The 16193-nt window shown below is 45.3% G+C and overlaps 1 protein-coding gene across 1 annotated transcript; it reads left to right on the forward strand.

Annotated features, from left to right (window-relative positions):
• Window positions 1-1726: 1726 nt before the first annotated feature.
• LOC118076404 (urotensin-2 receptor-like) lies at window positions 1727-12091 on the forward strand. Its single transcript, XM_060271820.2, has 2 exons — window positions 1727-4866; window positions 11967-12091. Exon 1 carries the CDS (start codon window positions 3722-3724, stop codon window positions 4796-4798), a length of 1077 nt encoding a protein of 358 aa, XP_060127803.1. The 5' UTR covers window positions 1727-3721; the 3' UTR covers window positions 4799-4866; window positions 11967-12091.
• The last annotated feature ends 4102 nt before the right edge of the window (window positions 12092-16193 follow it).

Here is a 16193-nt window from a genome sequence, read left to right on the forward strand (position 1 = left end):
CAAGGACCAGATGAAATGTCACAAGGACTGCTTCTGAGTTGCAGACCATCCTTTGTGCACAAAGGGAATTCAGACTATAAATTGCTCCTAATCTGTATCCAATTTTATGACAGTGAGATAATTTTCAGATACTCATTGGACTGCCAACAGGGAATACAGATTGGACCAGAAAGACAGAAGGATGCTTGAAGGATGACAACTATTTTCCTCATGGGTGGATACCACAAACCATTTTATCAAACAGTGTTCTACTTACTGGACCAAAACAGGAAGAAGTTGTGTGTAATGAACTTGATAATGACCTTGGTGGTGCTAAGGGTGAGCTAATAAGGCAGAAGTCTGCATGAACTAGGGCACAACACTAGACATTGTTTCTGAGCTGTTCTCAAAAAAAATCCTTGTATGTACAAGGGAGGAGCCTGTAGTGCCTGTCCTACCATTAGGCAAAGTGAGGTGACTACTTCATGCAGTAGATGCTAGGGAAGAGTCCCCCGGCAATTCCACCTAGTCCTCTCAGCTATTCCTCTTGTTGGACAGAACTATGTATGCTACACCTGTGTCCTGCTTCCCCCTTCACTCATCTTCTGCCCTCAGGTGCTGTATATAACAGGGTTCTAGCCCTTCACAAGTGTCCTTGAATCAAGCATTGAGCTTTCAGTCCAGATGGCTTCTGTATATGGAATCAAGACAGGGTGCCATTTTTTCCTTTGATTCAAGCAGCAAAATGTTTTGGGCTGGCCTTGCTTGTCTGACCTTTAAAAATGCAATTTCAAATATATGTGAATGATGCTGTAAAGATGAGAAATAAAAAAATAGTAAAATGCAAGGGAAAAGAAAGGGGGTAGAAATCTGATGATGGATATCATGAGGAAAACACACACACCAAATAATCAGCCATTCAGGACAAGAAGACTGTGGTATATCTGTACAGAATATTGAATGCTGCCTGCCAAAGTATAGATCCGGCTCTGAATATCCCCAGAACATTATGTACTGGCTAGCTGAGGAAAGCAATGAATGACATCTGTTTTTTTCTGTATTGGTTCACATTATGTATTCTGTTCCAATTCATTCAAATAGTAAGGCTTTGCCAAAGAGATGTCTGAAGAAAAGGAAAAGGTCCAAGTGAAATAGCGAAGAAAAAATTCTATGTTTAACAGTTTATCTAGAAGCAAATCTGTTCCTGTCATAAACCCTTTATTCTCCTTCACCCTTACATTTCCTGGAAAATGTGTACTGAGAGTTTTTGTTCCAAAATCCAAAAGGCATGAAGAAGTAGAGTGACTTAGAGGTTTCTGGGTGTCATTTGTGTGGGCTGAATTGTCACAAAGCCCAGGAACAGCTTTATTTCAGAAAGTAGATTGAATCCCTTAACATGTCAGTTATTTTGCAGACAAACTACACACAAATATACACATCAAAATCCTGACAGTTTGTAAAGAAAAGCAGCCCAAAATAATTGAAGTCTTGAGCAGAGGATCAGCAAGGCGCTTGGGTCTTTTCCAGCCAAATAATGTTTAGCTCAAAATCAGCTCCCGGTTTATTTCCTTCACCCATGTGATTGGTTCCACATCCATTTAACAGAAAAAAACAACCTGTGGGGTAAGGGTTAAGCACCACTTTCCTCCTCCTGATGTTCTTTTGGTTTTTTTAAAAAAAAAATTAGGGGCTTTATTGCAGACCTTTGCCTGAAATGCAGACCTTTGCCTCAATATTTTTTGCATTTTTATTAATAACATAACAATCCAGCACAAGCAATAGGTTGTAGATTGTATGCCCCAGAGTTACTGTATCAGCCACACCTCAAAATATATACAGCCCTTAGCAGATCGGAACATGTAAATTCAAGTGTTCCATGCAAACTGCACCAAGTCAAAGAGTCTCTCCAGAAGGAGCTCTGAGGATAAAGAGGTCTGGGCTCCTCTGTACTACAGTTGATCTAGGAAGTCAAAGTGTGCATCAGAAGTATTCTGTGTGCTTTCCTCTCTAGCAAGCCTCAGACTTTAAGTATATAGAGACTGAGAATGTAAATGAGAACATAAACGAAAAGGGTGTTGCTGAAGGTGTTTAGTCGTCTCCCATGACAACACCAGGCTGCATTTCCTCCCGTGAGGCTTGCTTATGGCTCACATTTTCAGAACTTTCTAGCATGGGTGCAGGTTGGATTGTGTGTGATAGTAAAAATAAAAATGAGAAGCCTCCCATTCTAGAGTCCTTCTTCTGACAACCTTCTCCACTAGTGAATCCTGCTTTGGTTGATAAGCATTTAGCAGGAAACATTCCCTTTCCCAGCTTATACTACCAAAACTCGCTGTTGGTTGAGGTGGAACTCCACCCTGCTCCTGTCTTCCAGCCATGTGTGGACTCTGTAGGGAATGGGGTGGATCATTCCAAGACTCTGGAGTTCCTGTATGTATCTTATAAATTCATAGAACTGTAGAATTGGAAGGCATCCCAAGCATCACCTAGTCCAACCCCCTGCAGTTGGACTTGATCATACATGACAGGTGACCATGCAACCTGATCTAAAACCTCCAAGGAAGGAAAGTCCACCAACTCTCCTCTTCCACTTTCAAACAAAAGAGGTTGTAATTTTGCCTCCTCACTGACAAGAAACTTTTTTATGAGGATTGCCAATAATGCCCTTCTGCATTCTGTGTAGGATAGAAAGGCCAGTCTCTATGCAAGAGAAGAAGCAGGCACAAATCTGACATCAGAAATGCAGTATACCAAGACACTAGCGGCAGGGGAAGAGGGAACATTTCTCTGTAACTGAGCTTAAGGTGGCCACCCTGGAGCAAAAGAGCAAACTCCATCCAACAAGTTAAATGCTACCGTACCATTGGCATGATGGATTATTATCAAACCACAACATGCGGTAATTGGCTCACCGATGCCAAAATGCCTGCTAGCAACCAACTGTTTTGTGAATCAGCCCTAGGGTTGCCACCTTTGTTTTGGCAAAATACAGGGTGGGGCGTTGCAATTTTTTAATTATCTGGTGCTGAAGTGACTTCAAAGCAATCCATTACAATCTATTGCAGCCTAACAGGATGGCCCCTCTGGAATTTGTCACAGAAATTTGTAAATCTGTTTGTGCTTGGCTACCCAGAGCTTAAATGGATGAACTTTCACACACATGCATTTGGCAGAGAGCCAGAGAGATACCTGAAATACAGGACGAAATTCTATCAATACAGGATGTAGCATTTTACATTGAAATACGGGACAGTCCTGTATGATATAGGACGGGTGGCAACGTTATCCCTATCTGTGCGTTTCACGAGCTCACTGACTGTGCTCCCTCCCCTCGCGAACAGACGCAACTCGGGCGGACACTTCATGCAGCTGTTGGAGCAGACTCAGACTGCCGTCTTGGGAAAGTTTATGCCATATGGAATGTGTTAGTCTTTAATGGCTCCAGGAGACTTTTGGTTGCTTTCGCTTAGAGGGAATCGCCGCCCAGACCACCTGCACAGCGCCTGCCCTCCTCCGACTCCATTCATTAGCATGCCTTCCCCGTCGTTGCGCAGGTCTGCCTTTCCCGGAGTGGGACTCCTCGGATAAAAACTGCGGCGCTCGGAGAGGGAAGAGGCGACGCCAGGAGGGGCGGGCCCGAGAGAAAGCGGGCTCTGCGATTGGCTGCTCGGACCGCGGCGCGCTGCAAGTTGGGCGGGAGACGGCCGGGCTGCCCCATTCTCTCCGCGTGCGCCCGGCCACCATGGAGCGCAACTGGAGCGCCGTCGGCGGGCCGGGCAATGCCTCGTCGAGCGGGCCCGGGGATACGGCGGCCGCGTGGGCTTTCGGCGCGGTGCTGTCAGTGATGTATGTGGCCGGCGTGGCCGGCAACGTGTACACACTGGGGCTGCTGTGGCGCTCGGGTCGGTGCGCCCGCGGCGCGCCCTTGTCGGGCTCCATCGCCAGCCTGGCGCTGGCCGACCTGCTGTACCTGTGCTCCATCCCGTTCATCGTGGGCACGTCGGTGGCGCAGGACTGGTACTTCGGCGAGCTGGGCTGCCGCGTGCTGCTCAGCCTGGACCTGCTCACCATGCACGCCAGCATTTTCACGCTGACCGTCATGTGCACTGAGCGCTACCTGGCTGTCACCAGGCCGCTGGCTACGCGGCAGCGGTCGCGGCGCTTCAGCAAAGCCACGGCCGGCGCCGTCTGGGGGTTGTCGCTGCTGCTCACGCTGCCCATGATGCTGATGGTCACGCTGAGCCGCAGCAAGGACGGGAAGCACATCTGCGCGCCCACCTGGAGCCCCGACGCCTACCGGCTGTACCTGACGGTGCTGTTCAGCACCAGCATCCTGGCCCCGGGGCTGATCATCGGCTGCCTGTACGCGCGCCTGGCCACCACTTACCTGGAGTCGCAGAGGAACCCTCCGCGCAAGAAGGAGCCCAAGCGCTCCCCGCGCCAGAAGGTGCTCATTCTGGTCTTCACCATCGTGCTGGTCTTCTGGGCTTGCTTCCTGCCCTTCTGGATCTGGCAGCTGGTGTCCCTCTACCACGGGCCCCTCGGGCTCGCGCCTCACACCCAGAAGTGCATCAACTACCTGGTTACCTGCCTGACCTACAGCAACAGCTGCATTAACCCTTTCCTCTACACGTTGCTCACGAGGAACTACCGCGAGTACCTGCGCAACAGGCACAGCAACTTCTACCGCTTCACTTCGTCCTTCCGCAAGAGGGGCTCCAGCCTGCACTGCTCCTGGAGGCGATCCACCTCCTCCGGCACCCAGGGCGAGTCCGGGTCCGAGGCCCTGAGCATGGCCACGTTAAGGGACTGCAAATGAACTCTCTTCCCCCGGTTTCTTAGGAGCAGCTTGCAAACACCTCCGAGATCCAGGCGGGCCTGGGCAAGGTAAGGCCTCCTATGTGTTTGACTAAAGTTTGGGAGGAGTTGAGCCCACTTCAGAGGGACACTTAAGTAAAGAAAGGCTTGTGTAGAATGAGCCTAGTTTTGCTTACTCAGAAGTAAATCCCTTTGATTTCAGCCAGACTTGTTTCCAAGCAAGTACTGCAAGCCTAACTGTGCCAACTACCAACAGTTCCATTAAGCACTGGTGAAACTTTGGAGTAAATATGTGCAGCATTGTGCAATAAGCTTGTTAACTCAGAAGTAAGTCTTCCTTGATGGCACTGCAGCCAGGATTCAGGCTGCAGTCCTAGCTTTCTTACTTTGAAAGTAAGTCTCATTGAACTCTGTGGGACTTCTGAGTAGGCATGTTTAGTACACAAATCTTCATTTTCCACTTGAATGTTAGATTTGACTTACAATACTTACACCTGTCTGAGAACACTGCGCCATTCTGCTTTGCAAACAATAGGCATTTAGCTCATTGTTGAAGCCAGTGACTGTGACAGCTTTAGTTATACAGTGTCAGCGGCCTTCATAAATAATCTTTCTTTAGATTAAGGTAATATTTTAAAAGAGTATCATTATTAAAGACTCTTGCTTCTGGATAGGGTTAGAATTGGGTTGAATATTAGTTTTGCTAGTGGATCTGGAGTCTGGACCCAAATAAAAATGCAACCGACGTAGGCCACCACTACCATTTTGTTTTTGGTAAATGTGGTGAAGGCAGAAATTTGAGGAGGAGGAGGAGAATATTGAGAAGGGAGAGGAAAATGTTCCATATACCTGAACAGGTTGAAACCTGCTGGCTTAGAAGAATTTAAGAGTTTTTCTATCCATACAGAATATACACCCCTCTTAATTAATTTCTACTATTAATATAGCAAGAATAAAAGTCCACTCACAGTGATTTCTTTAATTAGGGTTGGACAAACTATGTGCAGTCACAGGTTGTTTTTACTGGTATGTCTGAAGCTCCAGAACGCCTTACACCAGTTTTGATTTTGAGGCTGATAGTCCCTGAAAAACATGCAGTCTCATTAGTCTTTCTAAATGGCCAATACCCTTCCAAAAATAGCCTATATGCCCAAAATCTGCCTTTTGGGTCCTAAATGATGTGGAAAGTCTTTATCTTTGTTTGGAAGATAATGTTGGAATAGTTTGATAAAATTGCTGCTTCTGCAAGGTCAGGACCATTTATTAATACTTGTTTTTAAATTCATCTATGTGGAAAAGTCCAGTGTGGAAGGGGGGTGATGCTACATAACCCAAGCAATAGGATAGAAGTTTTAAATATATATGTACTTTTCCTGGGAATAAAGTGTGTTTTTGTTCTCCCCCCTCAACATAATACACCAATAATGAATGGTAAGGAAAACTCAGGGTAGTCCAGAGTGTGTGAAAGCTACATTTTAAATAACTGTTAGCCTGGAATGAATGCTGGCGAGAAGTGAAACTGCTCCCACTATAAATGATACCCAGGAGCTGAGAAATCCCAAACTCTTTGATCCACAGCAGTCCCACAGAAATAAATTCTGTGGGTTGTATGCTACACAACCCTCAGGCTAATGTTCTACCAGCACCGGGATTTCTCATTGTGCCACAGAATGAGAAATCCTCTCCCACCACACACTCCTAAATCTGTTCTGGGAATTCCCCCAACCCTCTGGCGTATATTTGGGGGTAGAATAAGTCATTTTGTGATAGCAGTACTCTTTGCACTCACTCGGTTATTTAGTTGAATGTCATCCTTTGTAAGTATCCTGACAATTACTTTCCACAGACACTTAAATACCTGCTTACCCACACTTTAAAAAGCTGTCGATAAAACAAATCATTATGTGAAATTCATTTCAGCGCCATGAGCCTTCTTCTCCTGTCCCTCGGCTCTCCCTGCCTCCTTATGGCTGCCCACTGGACTGAGCTGTGATGAGAGAAGCCATGTGGAAAAATTCTCCACTCCAACTTTTAATGATACAGGAGTCTGACAACCCTGTGGCCTCTTGGTATTGTGGCCCAAGGTGCCCAAGCCTCATCCACAGCATTCTTGCCTCCTTTCCTGATGATTGTATGTAATTCCCCACACCTAGGCTAGGAGAATTTCCCCTGCACAATCTTCTCCTGGGTCCCACCTTTCTTCCACCACCTATTTCCTTAGGCCCCTGATCTGAAGCCTACACCTTCCAAGAGGCTTTTCCTCCTTATGCTGGCCAATTCCTTGTGCCACACAGAGTGTTCAAAATTAGCCAGGCATTTTGCACCTACCTTTCAACCACTTGCAGCCAAGTGAAGATGCCTGGTCACCAGGATGGCGCTTGACCTCTTCACCATCTGGGGATCATTGGATCGGGACTGTTTCCACACACTAATACCCCATCCTGTAGAATCCCATCAGTTTTATTTAATCTGCACAATCAGAATGAATTTCGGGAACCAGGATGTTTTTTTTTTCCTATGCAGCCTGAGCAGTAGCAGTCACTGTTAAGAAAGAGAGGTTGGAATAGGCCAGTATATATGTGGACTGTCCCAGGATCAAGTGACTTTTCTTCTTTAAGTTCTCAAAGCTCTTAACCCTAGCTCAAGGTTGTCATCTGAACTAGCCAGATGTTTAACTGAGAATCAATCACAGTCAGTCCGTCTTTTGAAGGATAAGACTTTAGAGCCATCTTGCAAAAAAAAAAATGGCACCTAGACATTCTGTTTTGGTGACTGCAACCTTGATTTAAGGAGCCATTTGGCACCTAGCTTATATACTTGAGTTTCTAACACTGTTCGCATGCACTCTCAGAAAGCCGCCTTGTCAGATAAAGGGAGAATGCTCCCGTTTTCCCTTTCAGTCAACAGCCATTTCTGCCTTTGTGCCCTGAGTGATGCTGGGTCCCCACTCGCTAGCCTCCTTTCTTATTGGCGCTTGACTTCTTCCTCTTTCTCCTTCACCTGCTTTATCCTCAGGCTTCTGTCTCTTTGCACCTTTCACTCAGTGACCCATGGCTCTGGGCTGCCTGTTCCTTCATTTCTCTATTGCCTGGGACCTCTTCCCACTCAGCTTTTTCATTGGTGGTGGTCAGATGGACTTCTACTTCCCTATAAAAACTGACCTGTTTATCAGCTTTCCGTTGTCCAGAGCTTCTTTAGCTTAGCACAGTAGGCCTGTTCTTAGGTTTCTGGTCTACATCTTCACTGTACAATAGTTTGCCCAATCTTTCTGTTAGGTGGATTGTGAGAACGGATCCGGTAAGCGCACAGCAGTATGTGCAAGTAGGCTTCCCAGCTGTGAGAGCAAGCGCTATTATGGGTCATGTGAGCCATGTGAACCTCTGCTTCTCTGTGAACATTCTGTGACATCACAACAGCTCACCTTGTCACTCTTGGGAGCTTTCTCCATCACTACAAATTCCCTTAACACAAAACGCCAATGCTTTTGGTTGATACTGCTTAATGGTCTGGGGCATCTGAATTAGACTTAATAAGGCAAATTTGTTCTTGGTGTAGCGCTCCTGAAGTCATCATGATCCCATTTCCCTGCACAGCCTAGGTAATAGCAAATTTCCCTTACAGATACTTCATAAATAGGTTCTGGAGAATTACGTCTGTAATAAGAAAATGAAAGGGGCAGGCACATTTATGGCTTGTTCTTGTGAGGTAGTAAATGTTCTAAATAGCAGTGCCCTGGCATTTCTAAAACATCCATATTCAATTTGGTATGTATTACTGCATTTATACGTACCACTACGTGGCTTAATTTGGAGAAAACTTCCTCTACCCCAACCTAATTCATTGAGATTCTGTTGCTGACTGTTGCTGTAAAGATCAAGGGAATATTTCCATGCACAAATGGCCCCATGCTGCTCTCCCTTTCTCTTATAGGGAACTAGGGCTAAGCGATTAAGAGTTTTCCTTCCTAGATGAAAGACTACAGCAGTCAAATGTCTGATGACCTTCCTATACCGAAAGGCACAGCAGCTTGGAGTTAGTAAAGTGTCAAAGCTACAGTAGTTGTGATCTTTTTCATCTTCAGCCATTTAGGACTTCTTCATACATGATGGCACCCTATGAGATGGCACAGAAACCCTTCTTCAGGCTGGCCTATTTACTCAATAAAAGGAACCCTCATGGCGAGCAACTTTCAAAGTGGCTAGCCACCACTAAGACTAAGCAGCGGTGGAATGGTGTCACCCCTTTATGAAAGGGCAGGTGCAGATGGTGTTCTGATTACAGAGGTTATAGCCATGGTACAAAGCTGCCATTGTATGGTGTCCTTGATGCGGATGGCATGATACCTGAATCAACCTTTGGGTCAGCGTTCAAAATTCGTCAGGTGCTAGGCGCCTGTTGCACCTAGCTATTGGCCACTTGCGACCAAGTGAAGATGGCCGGATGCCAATATGGCGCCTGACATCTATACCATCTTTCAAAATACCTTTTTTGGGGGGGAGCCTGGATTTTTAGCCCTCCCTCTCTTAAAAAAAGAGAGTTGGCCCCTTCAAGCATCTTTAGAGAGTTTTTATCCTTACATGCAAAGAGGAACACCTTTGAATCTGATGGGTTTCTGCTGATGCTTTGCTTTTTAAAGGAAAGGAAAACACACTTTTTTTTATTCATTCCACCACCACCACCCCGGTGTTTTAAAATAAATGTTCCTATACATAATTGAACATAAAAGCTGTACATTTTTAATGACTTGCATGATGCTTCAAAGCTAGTAGCACACGGCATGTGGGGATTGGCGGGTTCTTGGGTGTACTGAATACTTGCTGAATCAAATTGCTCAGAGACTTCTCAAGATGAAGTTCTGTGCACACTTCCTTGGCAGTAGTCCCCACTGAACTCAGTGGGACTCGCTTGCGCGTAAACAAGCATAAAATTGTGCTGCACGCCATTTCTTATTACTTCAGCCTATTTAGCCGCTCTATTGAGCAGGCTGATAGTAACATTGGAATTAGGAGGAAGGGTGGATTAGACCTGTTGAGTTAATCAGGGCAGAAAAGAGGCAAATCATCCAAACTAAATATGAGACAGCAGCAGGAGGAAGGAACCCTTCGAGAACTCCCTTTATGATTCTTGAGGGTAACAAGTTGAAATGAAGACAGAGCTCTTCCTGCACAATGATTGCTCAGAAGAGGGAATTTCAGTAGATGTTGTTTATCTTCAGCCCTTCCATAATAAGCAGTGGCTGTCCAAATTCCCTCTTTCACAGAACTGTTAAATGCACCAGAGCGCTGCCTTGTTGTTTTTACTTGTTTGTTTTCAACTGGCCAACTCCTGAGAAAACATATACCATTGTTGATTATTTTATGTTACATAGATCCCCTGGGAGAAAAAAACAACAACCTCCTCTTTTCTCATTTACCAAATCTTTTCAGCCTGGTTGCCCTAGAGCAGGGTTTCCCAAACTTGGCCCTCCAGATGTTTTGAGACTACAATTCCCATCATCCCTAGCTAGCAGGACCAGTGGTCAGGGATGATGGGAATTGTAATCCAAAAACAGCTAGAGACCCAAGTTTGGGAAATCCTGCAATAGAGCAAGGCTGGGAAGCCTTTTATAGGATCAAGGGCCACATGCTGTCACGCGCAAACTTTTGCAGGCTGCATTTCAGAAGTGGGCAGGCCAGAGAGAAGAGTGTGGGAAGCAGTGGGTGTGATTCTTACTGCTGGGTGGTAGAACACATTCCAGCAACACAAAATCAGAGGCTTCTGCATATACACATCTCTCCAACCTTTATGCATCCAAGCAAGCAGAATGGCTTGGCTCAAGGACACATTGCAGCTAGGCAAAAGCAAGCGAGGAGGCTGCAGATCAGAACCAGAAAGGCAGTTGTCCTGGGGCAGGCTTCCTCAACTTTGGCCCTCCATATGTTTTTGGCCTCCAACTCCCATGATCCCTAGCTAGCAGGACCAGTGGTCAGGGATGATGGGAATTGTAGTTTCAAAACATCTGGAGGGCCGAGGCTGAGGAAGCCTGTCCCAGGGAGAGTGCTGGGAGCCCAAATAGAGGACAATTCTAACTTGTTTCAGGTGACCAGTAGCAGGGGGTGGGGTAGAGCCATCCTCCCGACACCAGTCCTGTTGCTACATTTCTAGATGGGATCAGGTGGCAGCGTCAAGGTCAGGGCTTCGTAAGTGCACCAATAGAAGCCTCACACACTGCTATTTCAGGCGACAACTTGAAGGGATAGCTATAAATCCGTGTTACTGCATTTGAACACTTTTCAGCAACAAAGGCACAGTGGCAGAATGTATTTTCTCCATGCATGGCTTGGTAGAGAAACCACACTAAGGCAATGGACTGCAAAGGAGATACTGAACTGAATTTCAGGTGACTGCTTTTGAGCCCGCTGTGCTAGTGACAGTGGAGAGAATCCCTGTGTTTCCAGAAAGCCTTGTTTTGCTGTATGAAGATTGGAATTCATTCTCTCTCTCTCTCTCTCTCTCTCTCTCTGATTCTTCTGTAATTACAAGGTGTTAATTTCATAACTGAAATACATCAAGACTGCAGCTGTGCAGTTTCCCATGAAAGTATGCTACAGAGTGTTGCTTTTCAGGCTTTGGAATAAAAGCCTAGTGGTATTGGAAAATACAGCTGGGAAAGTTTATTTCGGTAGCCTATAGCATTGGCACTTATGGGGATCATACATCAGAATCAGGCAGGCTGGCTATTACTGCAAATTAACCAGAGGCAAATCTTTGAGAAGGATCCTACAACTCTGTCAATTCCCAATTGTTGAATTTTGTAGCCAGAGCATAGGTTATCATAGAATCATAGAGTTGGAAGAGACCACAAGGGCCATCCAGTCCAACCCCCTGCCAAGCAGGAAACACCATCAAAGCATTCTTGACATATGCCTGTCAAGCCTCTGCTTCAAGACCTCCAAAGAAGGAGACTCCACCACACTCCTTGGTAGCAAATTCCACTGCCGGACAGCTCTTACTGTCAGGAAGTTCTTCCTAATGTTTAGGTGGAATCTTCTTTCTTGTAGTTTGAATCCATTGCTCCGTGTCCGCTTCTCTGGAGCAGCAGAAAACAACCTTTCTCCCTCCTCTATATGACATCCTTTTATATATTTGAACATGGTTATCATATCACCCCTTAACCTTCTCTTCTCCAGGCTAAACATACCCAGCTCCCTAAGCCGTTCCTCATAAGGCATCGTTTCCAGGCCTTTGACCTTTTTGGTTGCCCTCCTCTGGACACGTTCCAACTCGTCAGTATCCTTCTTGAACTGTGGTGCCCAGAACTGGACACAGTACTCCAGGTGAGGTATATGACCAGTGCAGAATACAGTGGTACTATTACTTCCCTTGATCTAGATGCTATACTCCTATTGATGCAGCCCAGAATTGCATTGGCTTTTTTAGCTGCTGCATCACACTGTTGACTCATGTTACGTTTGTGGTCTACCAAGACTCATAGATCCTTTTCACATGTACTGCTCTCAAGCCAGGTGTCTCCCATCCTGTATTTGTGCCTTTCATTTTTTCCCCCAAGTGTAGTACCTTACATTTCTCCTTGTTAAAATTCATCTTGTTTGCTTTGGCCCAGTTGTCTAATCTGTTAAGGTCATTTTGAAGTGTGATCCTGTCCTCTGGAGTATTAGCCACCCCTCCCAATTTGGTGTCATCTGCAAACTTGCTCAGGATGCCCTCAAGCCCATCATCCAAGTCATTGATAAAGATGTTGAATAAGACTGGGCCCAAGACAGAACCCTGTGGCACCCCAAAATAGGCTATGCCAGTTTTGTTCTGATAGGTTGGCAACCTTAATGATAGTCCCCAATGCACATTTTCAAGCATTTCGTGTTGCAGACTGGAAACAGTTTCCTTTTTGGCTGGTGGAAGCAAAACTAGTTTTACACATACAGTACAAGGGAGAAGTGTCAACTTTTAACAGAAACAATTGGGGAAGTTCTTCTCATACAAGCGTAATAAAGTAGGAGATCTTCTGACAACATGACAGCACTAAGCTGTGTTTGTAGGTCCAATTCCTTGGCTCACAGTGTTAGAACTGAGAAAGAATAATCTTCCATTAGGGTGGCCAGATGCAGAAACAGGATAGGGCTTCTGCACCCTTGAATAGTTGTGTAAAAGAGGAAATTCCAGCAGGTGTTGCCTGTATGACAAGCTACATTGCATGGAAAGATCTTGCTAACATGACCACATTGAGCTTTATCGGTTGGGATTTTTCTTAAGAAAGGGTCCAGGGCCTTCATACTTTGTCATGATATGCAAGAGTTGGCAGAGGGGAGGTGTCCAAGCAGTTTTATGAAGGGAGGAAGATAATGCCATATTTTGCAATCCTGTGCATCTGGGCAGAAGCAAGCTGAACTGTGCTCCCAGACTAGTGTGTGTGCATATTTAGAAACCGGAGAAACTTGTGGGCACACACCACAACCATGCTCACATTGCAACCTACTGGCCACAATATAATGCTTCTTTCGAGGCTAATTTCAGTGGGGAGAGGAGACCCTGTGGGCACAAGCAAAGGCTTCTGAGTGGGCATCATATATACACCACCAGTGTATATACATAGCAGCCTTAAGTTCCTTAGCACACAGCAGTTGTCATCTTCACATCCTCTTCAAGTCTGCAGGGAACGCTGCAGGAAGCGCCTTGCTTTCAGAGCTACATGCCTGAGTAATGAAGTTTGTAAAGCGAAGATTGTCTCCTCGGGAGGTAGTTCATCCATTAGTAAATGAGGCAGGATGCTTTTAGGGGGGGGGAGCATCTTAAAAGCACTTCATTACTCCTGTCAGGACATGTACAGGGAAGTGAGGGATTAGATATAGTTTCTTCGTGCTGGAATGTTCTGTTAGTGAAACCATGAGATTTTTATCTTATAAGTGAAGGCATGTAGGAGTGTGGGTAGTATGCAGAAGAGGATTTGAAGTCTAATTTTTGCTGCATCATGGGTGTAAGGGAATGGACAAACTAAACATGCAGTGTCATGCACTACTTTACATAAGTGCCTGCTTTATTTTGATGGCCCATTAGAAATCTAGGATGGGGTCCCCAATCTATTTGGCTTTGGGGCACATTTGGAAATATGAGAAACTTTCATGGGCACAAAAACCCAGTTATTTCACAGAAGAAAACTGGTACTGCTCTGAACCACAACAACCCCAGCCCAAACACGTGCCTCCCCCCTAAAAAAAATAGGCAAAGCACCTCCCCAGCCAGACAACAACAAAAAATCCCACAGGCAACACTAACAAAGAGAAAAGACAAAACACCCCAAACAAGCAACCAAACAAAAAAAGTAGGTGGCACCCAGCACAACTCAACAAAAAAAGCAGGCCAATCCACCCCCATGGCAATAAACCTTAAAAATGCAGATAAGACAAACACCACCATCCCCCAAAAAACAAAAATATTGGAAAACACCACCCATCTCCAAACTGATCACTCCCCTATCCCCAGAATTATCAGGCAGTAGCAGGACATTTTTCCTTTTCTCTTCTGAAGAGTTTCAGAAGTCTGAAAACCCAAGGTATACCTTCCAGCTGTGAAGAAAGGTAAGAGGGTGGAATGGCTGGATGCCAACACTTTGCTGTTTTTAACAACACTCCCATGCTGATGCCAATCTGCTTCAGACGTGTACATAGCCAATTACCAGAGGCTACCAAATGAATTAATGGAATAGAATGTAGACCTCTTGAGATCTATTATAAGCCAAAAGCTTCACTGTTGTTCCACTCAGTAGAAGTTTCTCTTCCATATTTTGCTGCAGTACATTTGCTGAGCTGGCTTCCCATGATCAGTTGTTGTCACTATGTTAAATTTGGAGGAACGGGAGCTTTTCCTCTGCCTACATAGAGGTAGTTTACTTGACTCCCCTACTTTGCCCAGAGACAACACAATTGTGACTATGTCTACATCAAAGAGAGTTCTCCTGGATTCAGTGGGGCTTGCCTGGAAGTTGGGTTAGAATTGCAGCCTAAAATGGCAATGATTTCAGTAGTGGTTATGACAGTGAGAAAGGGAATGAAGGCAAAGACTTCAAAAGCCTTAGACTGGCATTGCTTCCATTCCAGAGTCAACAGGAGAAAACAGTTGTATATTTACCAAATGATTGATCAGACACATTACCAACTCGGAGCCAAATGAATATGTGAATGGGGCAGCACCCTTGATATATTCATGTGTAATTTTTGCACTAAAAGGTATGCCAGAGTGAAAGGTGTCTTTTTCTTCCAAGCCTGGCTGACTGTTGTTCTGTACCAGGAGAAAACTCCCTACAGTGAAAAGGGACCGGGGGGGGGGGGGAGAGAAGGGGAAGCTCCTCTCACCATGCATACCTTCTGTTACAAAAATTAGGCAACCCACCCTCCTCCCTTTTGTATATGAACAGAACAGACACATGAACGTGCAATGTTTAATTTACACTTCTACCCTGCAACAGGTTCCTAGGGTGGCTTACAAAATGCTTTTTTAAATGCCCCTCGGTTCTAGGTTGCCCTTAACTTCTCTGCTGCTTTTGGCCCTCAGATATTCCCTATTGTACTTGGAGGTAAAGTGGGCAAAATGCTCAGTTTGGACACGTTAAGCTTCTCTAGCTGGGCTTCCTTGGTGGGTGGGTATTTCCTTGAATGGGTTTCCTGTACTGTAATGAATTAGCTTGGCATGAAAAGTTTGGCTTTGCAGTTTTGTAGTTGGGAGGTTTGGCTGCTTGCAACAAGAAAAGCCTCTTGGGCTACTGATGAAGATGCTGGCCTGGCATAGCAACATCAAAAAAATGGATTTCAGATTCCTTCAACCAAAATAATCAATCAAGCCAGCTGCTTTCACAAGCGGGATTAGAGTGAGTTCAAGTGTCACCCGTGAAATCATTACTGCCAGCTTTGTTGTTGTTTAGTCGTTTAGTCGTGTCCGACTCTTCGTGACCCCATGGACCATAGCACGCCAGGCACTCCATGTTTAGCCAGTTCTTAAAATAAATAGCTTGAGACATCAGCATTTCTTGTACTTTCATTCCAAAGCTGAACTTACGTTCCACTGTGATCCAGCCATCACTAACCTGCAGGGGTTCTGGCATAAAGTAAGTTATCGTCTTAATGTTGCACTCTGTATGTGTTAACATGCCATCATAAATGGCCCAGCAGCAGGCTTGGGTCCTCCCCCCTCCCGTCCCCCACCTTCAATATCGGTCTTAAGGGTTACAAAGCATTAGTCAGATCATACTATTAAAAGCAGTTCTAATCATCAGTGTTTCATTTCACTGTTGTTGTTGTTTTGTGAACCACTCAAGTTAAGCCATTTTTAATCTACATGAAAATGGAAGCCTCTCGAATGCTAAAAAGAACCCCCCTCTTAATTTCAAGGAACAAATTGGTTGCTGA

Source organism: Zootoca vivipara, chromosome 2, assembly GCF_965207765.1.
Source record: "Zootoca vivipara chromosome 2, rZooViv2.hap1.1, whole genome shotgun sequence".
Taxonomy (NCBI): Eukaryota; Metazoa; Chordata; class Lepidosauria; order Squamata; family Lacertidae; genus Zootoca; species Zootoca vivipara.

Bases quoted from the DNA above. Each gene is read 5' to 3' on its own strand.
- LOC118076404 (XM_060271820.2), top strand. From the start codon at position 3,722: ATGGAGCGCAACTGGAGCGCCGTCGGCGGGCCGGGCAATGCCTCGTCG.